Here is a 23,558-nt window from a genome sequence, read left to right as displayed (position 1 = left end):
ATTCATTTAACAGAATGAAAGGCTGCTTGTGTTTTAGAAATTAACCCGGGCCCCATTGTGGAGGGTGAACTGGACAGGGTGAGAGCAGTGAAGAGACTTTTGTTAGGGACCCCAGTGAGAGACGGTGATACCTCTTGGACTCTAGGAGTTGTGTGGATATCAAGAGATGTGGATGATTCAAGAGAAGAAGAAGGGGCTTCCATGGTGGCGCAGTGGTTAAGAATCCTCAGGGGACACAGGTTTAAGCCCTGGTCTGGGAAGAGCCCACATGCCTTGGAGCAACTAAGACCGTGCGCCACAACTGCTGAGCCTGCGCTCTAGAGCCCACGAGCCACAACTACTGAGCCCACATGCCACAACTACTGAAGCCCGTGCGCCTAGAGCCCATGCTCCGCAACAAGAGAAGCCACCGCAGTGAGAAGCCCGTGCACTACAACGAAGAGCAGCCCCGCTCGCTGCAACTAGAGAAAGCCCGTGCACAACAATGAAGACCCAACACAGGCCCAAAAAATAAATAAATAAATAAATTTTTAAAAGAAGAAGAGGGAGTTGACGGAACTGACTTTACGTCAGGGGTAAGAACAGAGAGGAATCAAAGCTGACCTCTTACCAAGATGGGAAATACAGAAGGAGGGTTAGTTAGAGGCTAAGCATGACCCTTAATTTACAGTGTCGGGGAGGGGCTGGGTGGGGGGTGGTGTGTGAATGGAGATGTGTCTGCCGTTAGCAAGTGGTGCTTTCATCACCCCCAGGAATTTGAATCGGGCAGCTGAGGCTTCTGTTAACTAAGGTGGAGGAGAGGCGGAGAGGGAGGTGTTCCGTTTTATTCATGTGAACTTGTGGCCTCTGGAAGGTCAAGGAAAGGAGAGTAGGAGGGAGAGCTGGATTCAGGAGCAGCTTGGAGTGGCAGGTGCACAGAGGGTCGTGCCGCCGGAATTACCAAAGTGAGAGTGTAGAAGTCTAGTAAAATCCCGACCAGAACTGTCTGCAAAGTTTACAGCCCGAAGCTTTCATGTTAACTGATCCCAGGGGTGCACGTCAAACCCAGGTTGACTGCATCTGCCTCTCAGATGTTACATTCATTTAAAACTCCAATGGAATTTAAGACTTTCTAATAGAATTTAAGAATTTCTCAGGTTGGGAGCTTTCCAGTCTCAGTTCTAAGTGGCACTGAGATTTCTTTGTATGTATCAACTAGATCATGATTAAATATCACAGTATTTACAGGGGTGCAAGTGGGAAGCTACTACTGTAGGGAACCCACCCCCCGGCCCTGTGGAATAGGGTGTGTTCAGTGCAGGCTTGCTCCCTGGGTCTGTGCTGCGTTCCAGTCCCATCTCCACCCACATCCGTGTCTGAAAGTTCATGTCCCCGCCCCCCACCCAGTCTTCTTGCTCTTCTTTCTGTTTGTACTTCGTATGTTGTGTAGGTTTGCAGAGCTTTTAATTATGGAAAATAGAAACTACAGTGTAACTATCACTCAGCTTTTTTTTCTGCAATATTTTAAAGTATATATCCAGCCATCGTATCATTTCACCCACAAGAGTATCTGATGAGGATGGTGGCGGTTGTTGTTTGGTTGGTTTTAAACATGAGCCAGTAAACCCGGGTGCCAGTGCCTCACCCAGCCGTGAGCCGAACCTTCCAGGCTTTCCTCCCATTCTGTCAGGGGAGTGCGAGCCTTCTCTCCTGTGTTTTTTGTTTGTTTGTTTGTTTTGGGGGGATTTCTTTTTTATTCAAACAGAAAGTCACGAAAATTATAATCACCCTCATCAGTTCACTCCGTCCCATGTAATTAATTTTTTTCACCTTGATCTTTTGTTAGCACTTTTATGAGTTTATCAGTTTTCCATTAGAGTTCTGAAAATGCTTCTTCATTCAGTTCAGCAGGATAGTCAGTTACCAGAAACCTGTGCTTGTCAGAGTCTTTTCCATGAATTCCTTGAAGATGAAACCCTTTTATAGGAACATTTTTCGAAAGCATCAGAGTACACCCAGAACTGTCTGTAAATGACAAAAGACTTAAAAATGACCACAGTTAAAGATTTGATGCAAGTTCATAATAATGCAATTGACAAGGAAATTTAGTTATTTCTGAGATATACATCTTAAAGTAATAACGTGAATTATGACTTATAACATTATACCAGAACATATAAGATTTTTAGAAATTTCCTGTAATGTCTGAAACATTTATATTAACATATCTCCATACAAATAACCCAAAGAAACTTTAGTATTAGTTGTTTTTTTGTTTGTTTTTTATACTGCAGGTTCTTATTAGTCATCAGTTTTATACACATCAATGTATACATGTCAGTCCCAATCGCCCAATTCATCGCACCACCGTCCCCACCCCACCGCGGTTTTCCCCCCTTGGTGTCCATACGTTTGTTCTCTACATCTGTGTCTCAGCTTCTGCCCTGCAAAACGGTTCATCTGTACCATTTTTCTAGGTACCACATACGTGCGTTAATATACCATATTTGTTTTTCCCTTTCTGACTTACTTCACTCTGTATGATAGTCTCTAGATCCATCCACGTCTCAACAAATGACTCAATTTCGTTCCTTTTTATGGCTGAGTAATATTCCATCGTATATATGCACCACATCTTCTTTATCCATTCGTCCGTCGATGGGCATTTAGGTTGCTTCCATGACCTGCCTATTGTAAATAGTGCTGCAGTGAACATTGGGATGCATGTGTCTTTTTGAATTATGGTTTTCTCTGGGTATGTGCCCAGTAGTGGGATTGCCGGGTCGTATGGTAGTTCTGTTTTTAGTTTTTTTGCGGAACCTCCATACTGTTCTCCATAGTGGCTGTATCAATTTACATTCCCACCAACAGTGCAAGAGGGTTCCCTTTTCTCCACACCCTCTCCAGCATTTGCTGTTTGTAGATTTTCTGATGATGCCCATTCTAACTGGTGTGAGGTGATACCTCATTGTAGTTTTGATTTGCATTTCTCTAATGATTAGTGATGTTGAGCAGCTTTTCATGTGCTTCCTGGCCACCTGTATGTCTTCTTTGCAGAAATGTCTATTTAGGTCTTCTGCCCGTTTTTGGATTGGTTTGTTTCTTTAATATTGAGCTGCATGAGCTGTTTATATATTTTGGAGATTAATCCTTTGTTGATTCGTTTGCGAATATTTTCTCCCATTCTGAGGGTTGTCTTTTCGTCTTGTTTATGGTTTCCTTTGCTGTGCAAAAGCTTTGAAGTTTCATTAGGTCCCATTTGTTTATTTTTGTTTTTATTTCCATTACTCTAGGAGGTGGATCAAAAAAGATCTTGCTGTGATTTATGTCATAGAGTGTTCTTCCTATGTTTTCCTCTAAGAGGTTTTTTGTTTGTTTTGTTTTTTTGCAGTACGCGGGCCTCTTACTGTTGTGGCCTCTCCCGTTGCGGAGCACCAGCTCCTCCGGACATGCAGGCTCAGTGGCCATGGATCACGGGCCCAGCCGCTCCGCGGCATATGGGATCTTCCCGGACCGGGGCACGAACCCATGTCCCCTGCATCAGTAGGTGGACTCTCAACCACTGCGCCAGCAGGAAAGCCCCTCCCATAGGTTTTACATCGTTGTGTTTTCATTGTCATTTGTCTCTAGGTATTTTTTGATTTCCTCTTTGATTTCTTCAGTGACCTCTTGGTTATTTAGTAACATATTGTTTAGCATCCATGTGTTTGATTTTTACGTTTTTTTCCCCCTGTAATTCATTTCTTTTTTGTGTGTGTGGTACGCGGGCCTCTCACTGTTGTGGCCTCTCCCGTTGCAGAGCACAGGCTCCGGACATGCAGGCTCAGTGGCCATGGCTCACGGGCCTAGCCACTCCGCAGCATGTGGGATCTTCCCAGACCGGGGCACAAACCCGTGTCCCCTGCATCAGCAGGGGGACTCTCAACCACTGCGCCACCAGGGAAGCCCCCTGTAATTCATTTCTAATCTCACAGCGTTGTGGTCAGAAAAAATACTTCATATCATTTCAGTTTTCTTAAATTTACTGAGGCTTGATTTGTGACCCAAGATGTGATCTATCCTGGAGAACGTTGCGTGCGCACTTAAGAAGAAAGTGTAATCTGCTGTTTTTGGATGGAATGTCCTATAAATATCAGTTAAATCTGTCTGGTCTGTTGTGTCATTTAAAGCTTCTGTTTCCTTACTTATTTTCATTTTGGATGATCTGTCCATTGGTGTAAGTGGGGTGTTAAAAGTCCTCCACTATTACTGTGTTACTGTCAATTTCCTCTTTTATAGATGTTAGCAGTTGCCTTACGTATTGAGGTGCTCTTGTGTTGGGTGCATATATATCTAAAATTGTTATATCTTCTTGGATTGATCCCTTGATCATTATATAGTGTCCTTCCTTGTCTCTTGTAACATTCTTTATTTTAAAGTCTATTTTACCTGATATGAGCATTGCTACTCCAGCTTTCTTTTGATTTCCATTTGCATGGAATATCTTTTTCCATCCCCTCACTTTCAGTCTGTATGTGTCCTTAGGTCTGAAGTGGGTCTCTTGTAGACACTATATGCATGGATCTTGTTTTTGTATCCATTCAGCAAGCCTGTGTCTTTTGGTTGGAGCATTTAATCCGTTCACGTTTAAGGTAATTATTGATATGTATGTTTCTATGACCATTTTCTTAATTGTTTTGGGTTTGTTTTTGTAGGTCCTTCTCTTGTGTTTCCCACTTAGAGAAGTTCCTTTAGCATTTGTTGTAGAGCTGGTTTGGTGGTGCTGGATTCTCTTAGCTTTTGCTTGTCTGTCAAGCTTTTGATTTCTCCATCGAATCTGAATGAGATCCTTGCTGGGTAGAGTAATCTTGGTTGTAGGTTCTTCCCTTTCATCACCTTAAGTATATCATTGCCACTCCCTTCTGTCTTGTAGAGTTTCTGCTGAGAAATCAGCTGTTAACCTTATGGGAGTTCCCTTGTATGTTATTTGTTGTTTCTCCCTTGCTGCTTTCAATAATTTCTGTCTTTAATTTTTGCCAATTTGATTACTCTGTGTCTCGGCCTATTTCTCCTTGGGTTTATCATGTATGGGACTCTCTGCGCTTCCTGGACTTGGGTGGCTATTTCCTTTCCCATGTTAGGGAAGTTTTTGACTATAATCTCTTCAAATATTTTCTCCGGTCCTTTCTCTCTTCTCCTTCTGGGACCCCTATAATGCGAATGTCGTTGCATTTAATGTTGTCCCAGAGGTCTCTTAGGCTGTCTTCATTTCTTTTCATTCTTTTTTTCTTTATTCTGTTCCGCAGCAGTGAATTCCACCATCCTGTCTTCCAGGTCACTTATCCATTCTTCTGCCTCAGTTATTCTGCTATTGATTCCTTCTAGTGTAGTTTTCATTTCAATTATTGTATTGTTCATCTCTGTTTGTTTGTTCTTTAATTCTTCTAGGTCTTTGTTAAACATTTCTTGCATCTTCTCAATCTTTGCCTCCATTGTTTTTCTGAGGTCCTGGATCATCTTCACTCTCATTATTCTGAATTCTTTTTCTGGAAGGTTGCCTATCTCCACTTCATTTAGTTGTTTTTCTGGGGTTTTATCTTGTTCCTTCATCTGGTACATAGCCCTCTGCCTTTTCATCGTGTCTGTCTTTCTGTGAATATGGTTTTTGTTCCACAGGCTGCAGGATTGTAGTTTTTCTTGCTTCTGCTGTCCGCCCTCTGGTGGATGAGGCTATCTTAAGAGGCTTGATGGGAGGGACTGGTGGTGGGTAGAGCTGACTGTTGCTCTGGTGGGCAGAGCTCAGTAAAACTTTAATCCACTTGACTGCTGATGGGTGGGGCTGGGTTCCCTCCCTGTTGTTTTGCCTGAGGCAACCCAACACTGGAGCCTACCTGGGCTCTTTGATGAGGCTAATGGCAGACTCCAGGAGGGCTCACGCCAAGGAGTACTTCCCAGAACTTATGCTGCCAGTGTCCTTGTCCCCATGGTGAGCCACAGCCACCCCCCGCCTCTGCAGGACACCCTCCAACACTAGCAGGTAGGTCTGGTTCAGTCTCCCCTGGGATCACTGCTCCTTCCCCTGGGTCCCGATGAGCACACTACTTTATGTGTGCCCTCCAAGAGTGGAGTCTCTGTTTCCCCCAGTCCTGTCGAAGTCCTGCAGTCAATTCCCACTAGGCTTCAAAGTCTGATTCTCTAAGAATTCCTCCTCCCGTTGCCAGACCCCCAGGTTGGGAAGCCTGACGTGGGGCTCAGACTTCACCCCAGTGGATGGACTTCTGTGGTGTAAGTGTTCTCCAGTCTGTGAGTCACCCACCCAGCAGTTATGGGATTTGATTTTACTGGGGTTGCACCCCTCCTACCATCTCATTGTGGCTTCTCCCTTGTCTTTGGATGTGGGGTATCTTTTCTGGCGAGTTCCAGTGTCCTCCTGTCGATGATTGTCCAGCAGCTAGTTGTGATTCTGGTGTTCTCGCGAGAGGGAGTGAGAGCATGTCCTTCTACTGCACCATCTTGGTTCCTCCCATTAATACGGTTTTAAGACCATGCATTCATGATCTGAATAGTTCTGCAAACTGTAGTCCAAAGTCAGGGTTTCGGCAGGGCCATGCTCCCTCCAGGCCATTCGGGGAGGATCTTTCCTTGCCTTCTAGCTTCTGGCAGCCCCAGGAGTTCCTTGGCTTTTCTCTCCCATGTTTTTTGTTTTTTTTTTTTTGTTTTTAACTCTCATATATAAAAATGGTATCATACAATATGAATTCCTCTGTCACTTTTTTCGCTCTAGACTCTTTTCTAAAATTTGTCTGTGTTGAAGTAGCCAAAGTTGATTTGTGTGTGGTCTGTTGTGTGACTGTCTTACAGGTTATTTGTGAATTCTCCTGTTGGTGAACATGTGGGTTGTTTCTAGGTTTGCATTTTTGTTCTCGTTCTTATAAACATATGGCAAATGCATGTTTGCATATTTCTTGGTGTGCATAGGCAAACGTTCCTCTAGGTCTAAATCACTGTTTTATCATACATTTCATATCTTATGTGCCACACTGCAGGTGAAAGCCGGGGGTTCTGCATACTTTTAAGCAAGTGTTAGAAAATAAGTAATTACTGAGTAATACCCAGGATCATTCACATTTTAATCAGATTTAAAATGTTACTAAACTAGAAAAGCTACGTTTGGCCGCCTTGTTTGATTTTTTAACAGTGAATTTTAACTGTATTTTCATTTACTCTAATGCTTTATTTTTAGAAGATACTGTAACAGTTTAAGTCCATGCTTTGTTTTTATCTTTTTACATTTTTTCCAAAGCAGTCACGTAACTGAAGCAGCTGTGGTCTTTTTGAAGAACCGTGCTTCATGTATTCCTGTTACAATTCTGATCTGATTGATTTTGCTTTGTTTATTTAACCCTCTTCAACATTGGCTTGTGCCAAAGCATCTGCTAAGTGTGTTTGGTCTTAATTTATAGGAACAGAGGCAGCTATCAGTACTGCATTAATAGACAAAAGTGGTATCTGGGTTTTTTTGAGTATTGGAGGTGAAATTGAGCAGGGGACACAATTCTTTTATTATTTCTGAATTTGTGGGTTTCTCCCCTAGCGTAGAAATGCAGTTACGTTCATTAAAGTCTTAACTTACATTCCTGTCTGTTCTGTATTTCGGGCTTGTTGGGGGATAATATAACACATTAGGAGCATGCCCGGAGCTTAGCTGGTGAGACGTGGTCCAGGCCAAGGGCCACGCCCTGTCCCATAAATTAGAAGCCACCCTCTACTGAAACCAGTGGCCTGAGTCCCCTTGTGTCTCCCCAGGGTCTCTCCCATCTCTGAACTAACCCCCCGTAGCTGCATTGTCTGTCCCCAACGACCCAGATTCCTACCCCGGTCCTCCCTGCCCTTCCTGCTTTCCCCGCCTGGTTCTTCATGGAACCTGCTGGAGCCCAATTCCGGGAATGGGAAACTCCTCCTTGCTCTTCCTCAGAGCCTAAGGCCCCTGAAGCCGAGGTGTGGCTGTCGCTCTTCCTCAGCATCCCATGGGCTCCCGTCGAAGGCGGTCTGGGGGCTCCGCTCGTCCCCCTGGTGCTGCCCGACTGCTCAGCCCGCCTGCAGTGGCCATTGTGCCCTGTCACCCTGTCGCAGGCGACGTGGCCTTCGGTGCGTCCACCTCACGTCAGCTCCTCTCGGGCCTGGCCACCCAGCTGCGCCCCTCCCAGCCACAGCCCCCTGCCCTCCCATCCCGCGCTCTTTCTCTGTAGAGAGGATGAGGACATGCGGGCCTTTCCCAGTTGTCGCATCCCCTTGCAGCCTCTTCACGCCTCCATGGCCAGAATTCCTAACGACAGTCTGCATTTCTGTCCCTCCCAGCCCACTCCAGTTTGATTCCTCCCTTAAAACCAGTGAAACCTGCCTTGCTTGGGTCCCCAGTGACGTACGTAGAACTAAAGTCAGAAGCTACATTTCAGATACTGTCACAATGATGAAAATAACAGCTGGCATTTATCGAACACTGCGTGGCCACATTCAACCCTGACCCTCATATATATTAAGTGATTTACCCAAGATCATACAGGAAGTAAATGGCAGCAACCTCCTTAGGCCCAGCCAGCCATGGCCTTCTCTGGCCTCCAGGACTGGTCTCGTTGCTTTCGGCTGTAAAACTTTGCAGGTATGAACTCTGTGGGTTCCCCAGCATCTAGTCAGTTTCTAAATGTTCCTCAGGATTCAGTCTGGGCCCATCTTTTTCTGTAATTTCTCTGATTAACTCTGGTTCCCAGACTGAAGTAGTGCCCATCAGAGATGAGCTCTCAAGCACCTCAGATTCACCGGGTCCAAAAGTGAGCTATCTTCCGCCTGTCTTCCCTCTGATGTGTTCTGTCCTGGTAAATGGTTCCATGGTCCATTTATCCTGTAGATACTCATGGGTGTTTATCATATATGCTCAAAGTATGCTCAGAAGAGAAGTCCATAGGAGGCTGCCTGTTGCAGCATTACTTAAAGCTGTTACAAAGTCAACACCTAGAAGCTCTCTAGCAGGGTGGTGGTGTGATGGACAGTAGAATAGTATATGCCCACGAAACCAGTGAGGCGTATTTCATTAAGTGAGGTGAGGTTTATCTCATTGTTAAATGGAAACGTTACAGAACATTGTGTGGTTGATCCCAAGAGAGTTAGGACCCTGTAGGGATCAGCACAGATTTACCACCACTCCCCCTTTTTTTTAAAGTTATGTTGTTCCCTGAAACATTAGTGTTTTCTTGAAAGTCCAGTCCTGAGATATGTTCAGGAAAAAATACGCTCTGGCCAAGTCAGTTTGAGTAGGAGATGCTTTATATACTGTTTTTCTGATGGAAATTCGTAAGACACATTCACTTATCAAGGCCTCTGAAGTCTTGTAGCAAACAAAATATTTAGCTTCAGTAAAGCTAGCATTTCCCCAGATTCCCTCAATGATCTGTTCAGTTGACATTCCAGTCAGCGTCGGTAGATGGCTGTTATAAGTGCTCTTTTAAGAAAGCCCTTTCCTTACTAACGAAACTGTGAATTACTGATATCAAAGAGGATGTATTCTGCAGGATTCTTGGAGGTCATTTGGTTAGTTCACACTTGTACTCAAGGAAGGAATCTTATGCACCATTAATCTTCAGAAGCAGGCTGATTCGTTCACGATTTGAATTGTTAGAAAACTTGTTTAATATTGATTCTGTTGGCTTTCATATCCCTTTGGAACAACAGTCTCTTCCATGAGGCAAAGCCTTAAATAGACAACCTCCCTTCTGTTAGATGCCTTTGTTTATTTTGGCTCCTGGGTTCCGCTCCGTTATCTTACTTTCTGGGAGAGAGGAAGGTGAAGGGAGGGCGGGTGGGTGAGCAGTGTTCTCATGCAGGCTTCTGAGCCAGGCTCTGGGGTGGGACGCTACAGCCTGCTCTGCCGTGGGTTCCTGCCCTTGGTTGGCTGCATTCTGTGCCTTGGTCTCCTGTGCTTGGGCCTGTGCTTCCAAATGGTGAAGTGGCAGATCTGCAGATTCTCCCTCCGAAACCTTGAGTGTTCCTCCCGGATGTTCATCACTGCAATTGGTAAACCCTGTGATGTCAGGGACCTACTGTAACAGTACTTTTGAAAACCACCCAACTTCCTAAGTGTATATTTTGTTTCGTTTTGTTTTTAATATCGGCTTCTTGGACATCCTAAGTTTTTTGGCTCTGTGATGTGAATTATTGGGAAAATATTTTTAGCCCTTACCCCAAAGCCATTTACGCCTCTGACTTTTCATGAGGTCGGATTAAGATTATTGATCGTTTTTGATGGCCTGGTTATGAGATGGAGGGTATATGGTTTGTAAAGTGGTTTATTCCTGAAAATTCAACATTGACAGTTAAACCAGTCTTTTTTTTTTTGCGGGGGGAACTGCGTTGGGTCTTCGCTGCTGCGTGTGGGCTTTCTCTAGTTGCAGCGAGCGGGGACTACACTTCGTTGCAGTGCGCGGGCTTCTCACTGCAGTGGCTTCTCTTGTTGCGGAGCACGGGCTGTAGGCCTGTGGCAGTTGTGGCTCGCGGGCTCTAGAGCGCAGGCTCAGTAGTTGTGGCGCACGGGCTTAGTTGCTCCGCGGCATGTGGGATCTTCCCGGACCAGGGCTCGAACCCGTGTCCCCTGCATTGGCAGGCGGATTCTGAACCACTGCGCCACCAGGGAAGCCCCTAAGCCAGTCTTTTATGGGTACCTCTATTATTGTACTTTATTACTCCAAACAGTTTTATAGTCAGACACTGAGTGCTGCATAAACAGGTGAAATCCAGACACACAAACCCGCACACACCCCAAGGTGGAAACCTCCGTGAGCAAAGCATCTTGGTCCATTTGGGCCCCACCCAGGTGCCCCGTCAGGGAAAGACTTGACTCCTGCGCATGGTAAGCAGGTGGCCTCCAGTTAGCGCCGCCCTGCCCGGCCCATTGCAGGGACTGAGCCGGCAGGAGCAGAAAGGCTGCCTCTGCAGCCCTGCGTGCCATGTCCGGGCAGCGCTGGGCACCCAGCTGCCTGCCAGGTGGGGACCACCTCACAGTTCCCTTCCTTCTCTGCCCAGTCCTGCTTCCTCCCCTGCCGCTCACAGGTGTCATCCCTAAGAAGCATCCTCCACCCAAACTCTGTCCCAGCATCTGCTCCAGGGCACCCAGCCTGAGACCAGCAGGTCAGCTGCTATCAGCATGTGACCTGACTTTTAGGGCCTTTTTCTGATGTACTGACTTTTAACATTTCCCTTTAGATTTAGTTTGTTGTAGTGTAAGTGATGAATGTTAAATATATAAATGTGAGGCTCACTGGGGGATATTAAAAATATAAGATAAGGTTATCCTCTTCAGACTTCTCAGTTAAGTCAGTAAGGACATGTGAATTGTTGTGAACCTTGGATCAACTTATATGAATTGTGGAATCTCAGTGGAGACAACTAGAAAAAGGGGATGAGTAGTTTCAAAGGGAAAACAATAAAGCACCTAAAAGCAGGAGTAGAATACTTGGCTGATTTTTCGGCCTGGTCTCCACATAAGCTGAGATCTGCTGTGGCACCAGATTCCCACGTGTAGACCTAGACACAGAACTTGCGTCATAAAGTAGACTTGACATTTCAACGTGAAAAGGTGGTTTTTGGTCTTAGAATACTAGTGACTCTTGACAGAGTAATAAGCTTATAACTGGAATCAGATGTACACTACGAGGAGGAAAGAGCACACTGGGGTGCTGATGTTGAGTGAGGACAACGAGGTGTTGTGAGGAGAATCACTGACTGTTTTATTTGCTGTATCTTAACCTTGCCTCTGGGGCAGGGTTCGGGGTGAGGTTGGTATGACAAGTGCTACCCTGACTTTATACTGCTCTGATATTTGCAGTGTTCTTAGTTTAAAAAGTCAGGCTTTTTTTTTTTTTTTTCCCCAACCCAGCTTTCTTAAATTTCAAAATATTTAAATAGATTTCATATTGATACGATTAAGACTGGTTTGTTCTTTCAGACTATCGACTCTTTTCTTTGGAGCTGTGTGGGTTTGTAAGATTAATAGATAACTGGTGCATCTGTTTGTTTATTTTTCTTATGGCTCTGTTAGTGGTTTCCCTGTTTATTGACACCTTAAAAATCAAAGAATCTGGGCTTCCCTGGGGGCGCAGTGGTTGAGAGTCCCCCTGCCGATGCAGGGGACACGGGTTCGTGCCCCGGTCCGGGAGGGTCCCACGTGCCGCGGAGTGGCTGGGCCGGTGAGCCATGGCCGCTCAGCCTGCGCGTCCAGAGCCTGTGCTCCGCAACGGGAGGGGCCACGACAGTGAGAGGCCCGCGTACCGCAAAAAAAAAAAAAAACAAAGAATCTAATGTTTGGACTAGAGTGTTGGGGAGTACTGGCTTGAGAATCCAGAGCTCTGGCCTGGGGTCCTGCCACTTCCTAGCACTGTGACCTTGATCAGCTCTGATTGCTTCGAGTCCGTTTCTTCATCTGTAAAAGGAAGGGCCAGAACCATCTTTTAAGGTTAAACCTCTAATCGTCTGGGACTGTAATTGGCTCTTATGAGCAAACACGTTTGGCACAAATGCCTGGTACATAAAGTTTCCAGTTTACAAGTGGGTTATATACCAAAGATGTGTATGTTAACCCCTTAGATGTTTTATCCCATGGCAGTGGTGTTACGGAAGTGGACCACGTCTGCTTTGATTTACTATTAACAGTACCTAGCCAAGACAGAGGACAGTGCCTGGCACAGGGCTGCTTCCTACTGAATATTTGTTAGATAAATATTAACGGTCACGAGATTTCTGTAACATAAGTCTGTTTAAAAACTGTGTTAAAATATGTATACGTTTGCAGTGACCAGGATAATACAAAACATGACTAAGTGAAAGAGCAAGAAATAAATTTTAGCCTGAAATCTAGTGTTTGAAGGAAAAAGTTGAAAGGGAACAAGATGGAATTTGTGGAGATGCTCCAGGGGGATTTGGGGCGAGTTTAGATGCTCGATGATGCTGGCATTTCCTTATTTCTAAATCCTTTCAAAGCATGTAGCTCATCGATTCCTTAATTTACTCTCTCGTTTATTCACGCAAAACATTGATGGAGCTCTGCGCCTGCTCTGAAGTGGGCTCGGAGACACTGTGGTGAGTGAAGAGGCGGCCTCTGTGCCTGGGGATCCTTCACACCGGTACAGGGAGAGCGTCCCAGTAAAGACACAGCCGTGGAGTGTCGACTCTGAGTGAGAGTTAAGGCGGGAAAGGCCTGGAAATGGGCGAACCTGAACCTCGCCTGGGAGTTCCCTAGTGTGTCTCCTGTGGCTGGAAGAGAACTTGACGAAGAGGAGCTTTCCGGGAAGCAGCAGCAAGTGCACAGATGTTCGGGAGTGGAAAGGGGACGGGCACGTCCAAGAACGGAGGACAGGGTCTGTGTGGCTGTCCCCAGGGGGGTGAAGGGGCAGTTTTGAACGAGGAGAGAGATGTGACTCTGCCGTAGTAAGGATTTCTCTGCTGCGGCTGCCTTTGCTCTCAGGATGACAGCCTAGTCAGAGCGACAGTTTTAGACTCAACTGCTGTGTGAAGAATAGATGGGGCGTGACATAAATACTGGGAGGTATGGGAGTCCAGTTGAGACTATGAAAATAGTGGTCCAGGTAAGAGAGGATGGGGATGGTTATTGGAAGGGGAAGTAGAGATGAATGAGTGGATTTGAAATGACCTTGAGAGTTAAAATCTGCAGCAGCTGAATGTGAAAGATGAGGGATAAGGCATTAGAATTATTCCCAGGTTTCGTGTGTGTGGGTACGTGGAGTTGCCACTTACTGAGGTGGGCGGTACTGGTGGAGAATGGAGGCTGGAGGAAGATCCTGAGTCCAGTTGTGGGTCTGCTGGGTTTGAGACATAGGAGAAGATGTGAACTGGATACAGAGATAGGCCTGGAGTTCGGAGAAGTCTGGGCTGGAGATGAACGTCGTGAGTGGCTGGCCTGTGGAGGTTTGAAGAAAGAAGGGTTGATGCATCCCCATCCTATGCTTATGTGTCATAATTGAATTTACTTTTCTAAGGGCCCAGTTGACATGATAAGGTGAGAGGCAAAGATAGAAATGGGGAAAGTCGAGGGACTTCCCTGGTGGTGCAGTGGTTAAAGCTCTGCGCTCCCAATGCCGGGGGCCCGGGTTCCATCCCTGGTCGGGGAAGTAGATCCCGCGTGTATGCCACAACTAGGGAGCCCGCGTGCCGCAACCAAGACCCAGCACAACCAAGTAAATAAATAAATAAATGTTTTTAAAAATGAGTTTAAAAAAATGGGGAAAGTTGAACATTTTCAGTTGCCGGTAGAAATTAGAAGAGAAGAAAAGGAAGTAAATAGAGCATCTAGATGGGTCTGAGAAAGCTTACGGCCTAAGGTAGAATTACCTGAATTGTGAGTCTGGGAAATTAAAGTGATAATTTCCCTTTAGGGAAAAGCTAAGTAAGTGGCAGGGAACGGAGTGTAGGTTTAAATAGGGACGCTGTCGGGTGGCGCTGCCAGTCCGCAGTGCCCTGATTCCTGTCAGGTGGGGCGTTAGTATGTACCATCCAAGGCAGAGGAAAGGCAGATTGAAATTATATTAGGAAACACTTGCAAAGCGGTTGCTGAGTTGTTAGTTTCTTAAAACTTGGGGATTCGTTCTTGTTAGACATCGTTATATTTCACATTTGGACATACCTATTTGAATGTATGACATAAAATATTTTCAGGATCAGGAATGATGTCATGGTTTCATAAAATATTAAGTCCCATAGCTTGGGTTATAAATAATTAGATGATTTATGCTTCCGAAGTGCAGACTTAATCCATATGCATGACCTACGTTGTCCTTAAATGTGCCTTAGACTACAGAGAGCTCTATAATGCCGTTGAAGATGCAGGATGCACTGAATCCCTTGCAGACTTTGACAACCCATTCTTCCTGTTCCAGATACCACTTACGTTCCAACAACATTTTTTTTTTGGAGCCATTAAAATAATTCAGTGTTCCCTAGTTTTGCACCACAAATACTTGTTTAAAAGCCTCCACAGGGCTTCCCTGGTGGCGCAGTGGTTGAGAGTCCGCCTGCCGATGCAGGGGACACGGGTTCGTGCCCAGGTCCGGGAAGATTCCGCATGCCGCGGAGTGGCTGGGCTCATGAGCCATGGCCACTGGGCCTGTGCTCCGCAACGGGAGAGGCCACAGCGGTGAGAGGCCCGCGTACCGCAAAAAAAAAAAAAAAAAGCCTCCACATTTTGATGTGATGTACATAGACAATCCTTAAAGTATGTCTGTAATGTTTTGTATTGGGAAGTACTGACTTAATACAATATTGGATAGCTGAAGTTCTTTATCTGTGGATCCATAATCCTGAGACATTATAAATTGTATTTTGCAGTAGCTTCATTCACTTAGAAATAATCGCAATTACCACTTGTCACGTGTTTACTGTGTGTTAAATAGATTTGCCCCCATTTTGCAGGCTGGGAAATTGAGGCTTAGAGCAGTGAGAAGTTAAGTAACTTGCCCGAGACCACATATTTGTAGGTATGGAGCTGAGCTTCAAACCCGGGTCTCCCTAAATTGAGGGAGCATTTTAAATTTTGGTAATTCTTGCCCAGTTCCCTTCTGAAAAGAGAGTGACCAGGAATTCACTGGCGGTCCAGTGGTTAGGACTCGGCACTTTCACTGCCGGGGCCCAGGTTCAATCCCTGATTGCGGAGAACTAAGATCCCACGAGCCGCCGGGCGCTCGGCACCAAAAGCGGGGTGGGGGGGTGGGGGGGGGGGAGTGGGGCAGAGTGACCATTTTCCTCACCTTCAGCCTCAACAACATTTGCATTTTGCCAGATGCTAAGTGAAAAGTGTTTTAAATTCCCAGGTAACTAGTGAGATTGAATGTTTGGCTTTTTGTACTAGCTATTTTTGTTTCTTTTTCTGGAAATTTCCTTTGCCTTTTTCCCTTTGAGTTTGTCTTTCTGTTACGTAGGTCAAGTAATATAGTTTAAGTTTTGATACCTTTAGAAGGCCTGCAACGTAACATGTTGGTTGTGCTTGTGTCCGTTTTACCCAGCTTTTCTTGTGAGCACTGATAGTCATAATGATTTTGAACTAAACATCTCTGTGAGCACAGACCACGTAATATGAGTGTGTTTCCACACGGATAGAGAAACACTCTCTGGATTAGAGTGGTACCTGCTGAGGCCTGCAGACTATATATGCCGTGTGGCAGGCATCCTATCCCACCCCTGCTCCCACCCCAACGCAGGATGTTGAAAAAGGATTAATTAGTTCCCTTTATTTCTTCTTCAGGTTTGCCTGCAATGAGATTTCATTCTCTGCCTTTAAAGGAAGTCCTTTCTGAACTGCTGTGAATAAATCTGGAATGATACTGTATATTTTCATCTAATGGAGCAGTAGCTGTACCTTGAATGAGGATTGCTGCACTGGACGACTTCAGAATACTATTCAACGATGTCATCCAGCAGGAGTCAGAATCCCCACGGACTGAAGCAGATTGGCCTTGATCAGATCTGGGACGACCTCAGAGCTGGAATCCAGCAAGTGTATACCAGACAAAGTATGGCGAAATCCAGATACATGGAACTCTACACGTATCCTCCTGCTTGAGCTGTGATCTATCTGCTTAGGATTTTGATTATTTACTGGTCTGATCTGTGAGTTGTTAGAAATTTTACGTCACGTGTTCTCTTCCAGTTCATCCTGTAATGTAAGACTCGTTTTTCGCTTTAAAAGTTAACTCATTTACTCTTCTTTGTTTTGAGCCGAGGTGAAATTGGCTACTTGGTAGTCTAAAGCAGTGCTGCTCAGGACAGCAGCCTGTAGCGGCACGTGGCTGTTTACATTTGAAATCATTAGTCGTGGTAGCCGTGTTTTCAAGTGCTCAGTAGGTAATAGACTGCTTTTATCATTGCAGGAAGTTCTGCTGGACAACGCTGGTTAAAGCCGGGGAGCATTGGTTTCTGTATTGTGCCAGGCTGCCTTCATGCTATGGGGGCAGAGTGGAATAGCTTGCATCAGAAGCGGTCTGATCCACAAAGCTGTGTATTTACTCTCTGGTCCTTTATGGGACAGGTTTGCTGACTCCCGTCTAAAGGGTCACCACATAGAGCAAAAGTTGTACTGTTATGGCCTTGTTTTACAAATAACGTGTTCAGGTGTTTCACTCACTGTTACGTGGTCCACGATGGGTGCAGGGGACCGCTGTGTGCCACGAAGGATATGTTGTCTGTTGTATACAGTCGGCCCTCCTGATCCGCAGATGTGGAACTCCAACTGTGCTAGCCACTTTACATAAGGAACTTGAGCATCCACGGGTTTTGGTATTGTTGGCGGGGAGTGTTCCTGGAACCTGTCCCCCACAGGTATCGAGGGACGCCTGTACTCCAAGACATACTATTTAACTTGTAGAGTTTCTTGATTCCGTTCAAATACAAGAAGTTGCAATTTAAGCTAACTCACCAAAGAGCAGGTTGCTGGTTCTCGGAGTTTAAAGTTGCCAGTTCAGTGGAGATTTAAGTAAATCTTTAATATGTATCAGTGATTGTCAATGCGATATTCCAGTATGCCCTCAACTATGCTAATGTTTTATAATCTGAAAAAATTAACATTAATTTAAATAGATATGAACTATATGTCTGTCTCTAAATTTAAACCTTACTGTAAGTATGTACAGATATTCATAAATGTGTATATACTTACACTGTAGAATACTTTTTAAAAAAAACAGCTTTAGTGAAATATAATTCACATACCCAAAAAACTCACCCCTTTTTAAGTGTACAATGCAGCAGTTTTTAGTATAGGCCCATGTTGTGCAAGCGTAACCGCTGTCTAAATTTAGAGTATTTTCATCACCGTCCTGTTCCCCCCCCCCCAAAGAAACTGTACCCATATTAGCAGTCACTTCCCATTCTGTCCTCCCTCAGGTTCTGGCAACTGCTAACCTACTTTCTGTCTCTGTGAATTTGCCTGTCCTGGACATTTCACATAAATGGAATCACACAGTGTCTGGCCTTTGTGATTGGCTTCTTTCACTTAGCATAATGTCTTCAGGCTTCCTCCTTGTAGCACGTGTCGGCACATCATTCCTTTTTATGTCTGAGTTGAATGTGTATTCCATATTTTGTTTATCCATCGGTAATGGATATCTGGGTTGTTTCTACTTTTTGGCTATTATGAATATTGCATATGAGTTTCTGTGTGGACATGTGTTTTTTATTCTCTTAGATATATATGCAGGAGTGGAACTGCTGGGTCGTGATATGTAGAACACTTTTAAGGACAGTAGAATCTTTGCAAATGAGAGGATATTGACCCACTCGAGGCTTGTGGCTTGCTAGGTATGATGGGTTGTCGTTGTTTTTTAAATTCTTGTAAGTAATAGATATAAAGATGGTGATTCCAGTTGTGAAGACGATAAGGCACTTAGTTGGATTCCGGGTGTGCAAACAACAGGGGAGCCCTAGTGTAGACATCATGGAAATTTAGCTGCTGGTTTGTCTCTGGGGAATTTATTAGTTGTAATTTTTGACCAACTCAGACTGGTCCTTAGCCCAATCAAATGTTTTGCTCTTAGAACTCTGAGGAAGTAGAGACTTGTCTGCTTGCTGCAATTACTAAATTCTTTTATTCTACAAATAATTATAATTGGTAGTTCTGACACCTTCAATTTTAATTTTTTTAGGAATACTATTAAATTGAGTATTCTTCCAGTTTTGTCTGAGAAAATAATAACTGCATATATTTAATAGGAGTGGAGAATCTGAACTGAGTCTAAAGCATCTGACTTGACTTCTTTAGATATTATGAAATAATATCTATGAAATCACAGCTACCATTTGAGTCCTGTGTGTCAGACATTGTGCTAAGAACCGTCTACATGTTATTGAAGGCTTACCTCACCCACGGGGGTTGGTGGTAGTAGCCCTCCTCTAGTGCTGTCAGAAACATGATCTCCAAAACGCAAGTAACTTGCCTAGTTGTTACAGCAACCATTGGGCAGTGATGATGCCTGTCTAAAATTCTTAGTAGCCTGAATGTAGAAACTGCCTTTATCCACTCACTGTATGGCCTTCAGATTTTGTATGTGAATGAATCACTGTTCCCAAAGTATTTTCTATATTTTTCTTATGAAGTTCCAAAGAAGAGGGTTTGATCAACTCTTAATTATTAACTTTTAGGATACAGATGAAACAGAATGTCTATTTGTATTCATTAATTTAATTACTGAACATCATAAAATTTTATTCCGCCCTTTACCTGCATTTTTAACATCAGTGTTATTTTCCTAAGTAGAAGACCTTGAGTCATCTGACACAGTTTTCTAGAACACATCTACACTTCCATTTCAGTTAGTTAACATACAGTATTTTTGGAAACTGTGTGTCGCCATACCACAGTTTTATCCCAGCCTCAGTTTACATAACAGTATTTTTAAAAGTTTTCTCTTTCGGGTGTATGTTCAGCCTCCCGTGTAACCGCTTAACTGCATCACCCTTTAAAATAATCTTCCCCAGGCTGGTCTCCAGTGACAGATGATTTAACACTTTGGATTGTGAGGTTGTGTTTCAGGCTTGGAGGTACTTTCAGTCCCAGGAAGAAGGAGCAGACTGTGCATCTCCCTGCTGTAGTGTCACCCTTCACAGTCCTGGCCTTATGGGGAGCTGGTGAGGGAGAGTGGGTCAGAAAGGGAGGAGAGGGAAACTGCCTGAGAGAAGAATGAGGGATCCTTTCCCTGTAATTGTAGCCAGTAGCTAATAGCTAGATTTGTAACCCTTCGTTCATCCTGGAGAACCATGTGACATGTTTTCTAGAGAAAAGTAACCTACTTCTGGATGTGAAACATACTCTTCGAGCTTTTAGGAACCTCTGGCGTTTATTGGTGCTATAACAAGAAGGTGGGTTATTATACAGCATAAACATTTTTCTTGATTTTTCAACTCAGAATGGCAAAGGAAAGAGAAGGGAACTTGGGGAAAGAAAAAAAAAAAAAGTCCCAGAGCATCTACAGTCAGAAAGATCTAGTTCAATTAACTTTGTTTCCGGCCGTTTCACAGACGTTTCCTTTTTCTTCTAAAGTTTAGCCGGAGGCTCTCGCTCCCCCACTGTATGTCTGTTCAGCACTTATATTCGGTTCTGATTTTCTAGGACGTCTTAGATATGTAGAGTTACCGTACAGTGACTTTTTTTTTTTTCTTTTTTTTTTTTTTGCAGTAAAATGTAGGAGTACATTCTCTGCCGGTGGGTAAATAATAGTAGGTTTCCTTTCTCTTGAACTTGAAATAGGTAATGAAGTTTCCTATTCAGTTTCTTGACACGAGTACGTTCCCGGTGCCGTGCCCAGCTCAGAGAGCAGGCCTGGGTCCTGACTCGCACGCGGATGTTGGTGAAGGGAGTGCAGTGTGATGAGGGGACCCCTGTGGCATAACTGAGAAGAGCCAGTCTGGTCTAGCCTAGTCTAGACATCAGGCCATCTGGTTAAGTTTGTTGGTTTTGCTAGGCCCCAGGTCTACCTGCTTCTCACTTCCAGGTCAAAATTCTCTTGTTCTGAAGTCATTATTCATCTCAGATCATAATTTTAGCTTCCTTGGAGTCAGTGTAAACTTCCATGGTGATGCCTTTCTCTTTTTTTTCTCTCTGCCAGCGTTAGTTCTCAGAAACTTAAAAGTGGCTGTTTCTCTCCCTGTAGTGTGCTGTGAGCTGAATTAGTTTATTCTGTTTTCTTAGCCTGTTTTTTCAAAGTTCTTTTTCCCGGACCAGTACACTAAGGATCACATTCCCGTTGCCTAGCCTTGACTGCACCTCTCAGTAAGTTATAACACAAGTGCATTCAGAATTCAGTTAATCTCTGTCCCGATACTCTGTGACAAAGTTCACCATCACCAGGGCTGGGGCACTTTTTCACCCAGGCGAGTCTGCTGGGCCCCTGGCAGCCTGCAGCGTAGGCTTTGCAGGGTTGACACGCCAGGATGTGCTTGGCCCTGCTGCAGCTCATCACCTGCCAGCTGGGCCGTCGTGTCGCTGTCACTATGCTCAGGTCGCCGGCTCCTCTGCAGGAGCTGTGGATGCAGGGCCGGTATTCCAGGTGGCGGCCTTTCTTCTTGGCCTGCCTGCTCCAGAGTTCTCTTTCCTTTATAGAAACTCAGTCTTGTAGAAAATCGGATCAAACAGAAAGGGTCACAGATTGTTTTCACAACAGATTCATAATGATCCATGTCCATTTTGAAATAACCATGTAGGCAGTGAAGGTATTTGGACATTTTTCATCTTGTATACTTTTTATTCAGGACTCTTACATTCATCTGATTTTGCTCACCTAATGAGCATGGCTTACAGCAAATAAACCTAAATGTACAGAAGTATTTTTTCCAAATGTATGCGACTGTTCATATATATATGTGTGTGTGTGTCCATACTTTTAGAGTATGGTTCTGAAGGATGTAACTGGTTCACAGAAGGAAGAAATGCAAATGGTCAATAAGCATATAGGAAAATTTTCAACCTCTTAATTATTAAAGAAATGAAGAATTAAAAAAATTTTAAACTTATCATGTTGAAAACATTTCTAAAGAAATGGTCGTAGCCAGTGTTGGCCAGAGTGAAGGGAGCTAGAGCCCCTGCAGTCAGGTGGGAGTGTTAGTTTGCTATGATCTTTCTGGAGAAATTTAGAAGTACAAAGACGTAAAAATGTACTTTGGTCTGGTGATTTTTTAACTTTTAACTCTGTCCTAAGGAAACAGTTGTGTCCAAATTGTATGTGCAAGGTTGTTCGGAATACTTTAATAATAGGAAACAACAGAAAACAACCTCAGCCTTCAACATTAAGGACTTGGTATAAAATAGCTATAAACAGCCATTAAAAATTCATTGAAGACTATTCATTGACATGTAATAATGTTCATAATAACGGGGAAAGCAGGGTAGGAAGTGGTCTGTGTGCTGTGAACCCTCACGGCATCCTCTCTGCTTTTGAAAAGCTTTCCGTAGTATTGAAAGTGGCTATCCATATGTATTGGGCTTATAGATGACTTAAAAAAAAAACTGATCTGTGCTTTCTAGATTTTCAGTATAGAACATGCATTTTAAAATACAGTTATTTCGTTTTTGCTGGTTTTCCTTATGCAAATATAGGTCCTAGTTATTATACTTACTTGCAAAATCCTCCCTACCTTTCATTACTGAGACCGTACTATTAAAATAGTTTATGGGATTGAGAAATTTTATCTACCTTTGAGAGAGAACCCACAGAAATGATAATTACATTGCATAGTTGTCTCTAGAAGCAACTTTTTTGGTTTATTAGTATAAATGTGGTATGTTCAGCTTTTATCTTCTAAATCTGATTCATAGTGTATATACTTAGAGCACTTTGAGCGTTGTTGAGACAGATTTTATAGTTAATCACAGTCCATCATTGCATGGAGTCTCTGCCTTTGAAATTAGTGTGAACTTACTTGCTTCGTCTGGGATTTTCCTTTTCAACGCTGTACCTACCACAGCCTAGAGAGAACTTGATTCTTTTATAACTTTACAGGCGACAGTGCAGGATGGTAGGCAGGCCTGCCTCTCCTGCCACTGGCTGCAGGTGGGACGTTTGTTGACACGAAGATAGGAAGTGTTTTCAACACAACTTTTAGTGCAGAACCTTTCCAAATGATTTTCATACGAGCAATTGCTTAAATTTCCACTAAGTTCAGTTGGATAAAGAAGTGGTAGTAGAAAGTGGTTCCGTTCTGTTTAGTTTTGCTTCTTCAATTGACTTGTCTTTTACAAAATGAAAATGGCTTGAGTTTGGTAGTAACTAAAAGTCACAAATTGATTCCCCAGATGTGTTGACTTTATGTAGACAGGCCTGGTGCTGTGTGGTAACAGACAGTGGTGGCATCTGCCTTATCCTAAAGCATTTGCAGGCTCCCTTGGCCTCACAGCTGGGACAGCGTGTCGTCACACGCAGCACCTGGGATGACAGCGGCGGGGCGGGCACCCAGGAGACGGCTGCATGTCACCGGACCCCTTTCGCGGTGACTTGTCCCAACCAGTCACGCAAGAAGTGTGTTTTGGCAAATGCCGGAGCAGTTGTAGGATACGGAAGAGTCGTAGGCCCGTTTCGGAGGCAGAACCAGGCTCGGCTCTCGAGCACCAAGTGCCGCGAGGCCACCGTGCCATCCTGGCTGCCTGCAGGCAGAGACCCCAGGTGTCTGCCTAGGGTCCCACTTACTGCCCGCCTCTGGCCAAAGGAACTCTTCCAGGGAACCTTTTGAAAACAAGCTCAAAGTTCTGAAAGTCAGATACGGGGGTTTGTCAGGCTCTCACTGAAGTACTGTAAAACAACCACCCACTGACTATTGAAGGAAGCTTCGATTTAATTGCCTGTTAGGTTTTTAGTTTATTTTTACCTCTTGAGGGTTTTTTCCCCTTATTTCCTCTTAATTCCCATATTTAACTTTTCTTCATATTCTATTTTGTTTTTGCTTTAAAAATCATTTTAGACCTGACCATTTTACTTTCAAATCTGAGTCATATTTACTGAGTTTTTACAGTCATCACTTAGAGTCAATGCCTTGTTGACACGCAGCTCACTGTGTCGGAA

At 44.2% G+C, this 23,558-nt stretch overlaps 1 protein-coding gene across 6 annotated transcripts in view; it reads left to right on the top strand.

Annotated features, from left to right (window-relative positions):
• Positions 1-23,558, top strand: part of CUL1 (cullin 1) — a 107,791-nt gene that overhangs the window by 22,287 nt on the left and 61,946 nt on the right. For 5 of the 6 annotated variants that reach the window (XM_032642341.1, XM_032642343.1, XM_032642340.1 and 2 more), the window contains exon 2: positions 16,259-16,560. In XM_032642341.1, coding sequence (XP_032498232.1) covers positions 16,421-16,560 — 140 coding nt within the window. In that variant the 5' untranslated portion in view covers positions 16,259-16,420. Of the gene's footprint in view, positions 1-13,341; positions 13,362-16,258; positions 16,561-23,558 lie in introns of those variants that run through there. The other variant, XM_032642342.1, reaches the window with a different exon arrangement.

This window comes from Phocoena sinus, chromosome 9 (genome assembly GCF_008692025.1).
Source record: "Phocoena sinus isolate mPhoSin1 chromosome 9, mPhoSin1.pri, whole genome shotgun sequence".
Lineage (NCBI taxonomy): Eukaryota > Metazoa > Chordata > Mammalia > Artiodactyla > Phocoenidae > Phocoena > Phocoena sinus.
The sequence above is the reverse complement of the archived record's forward strand: the minus strand, read 5'-3'. Positions and strand labels throughout refer to the sequence as shown.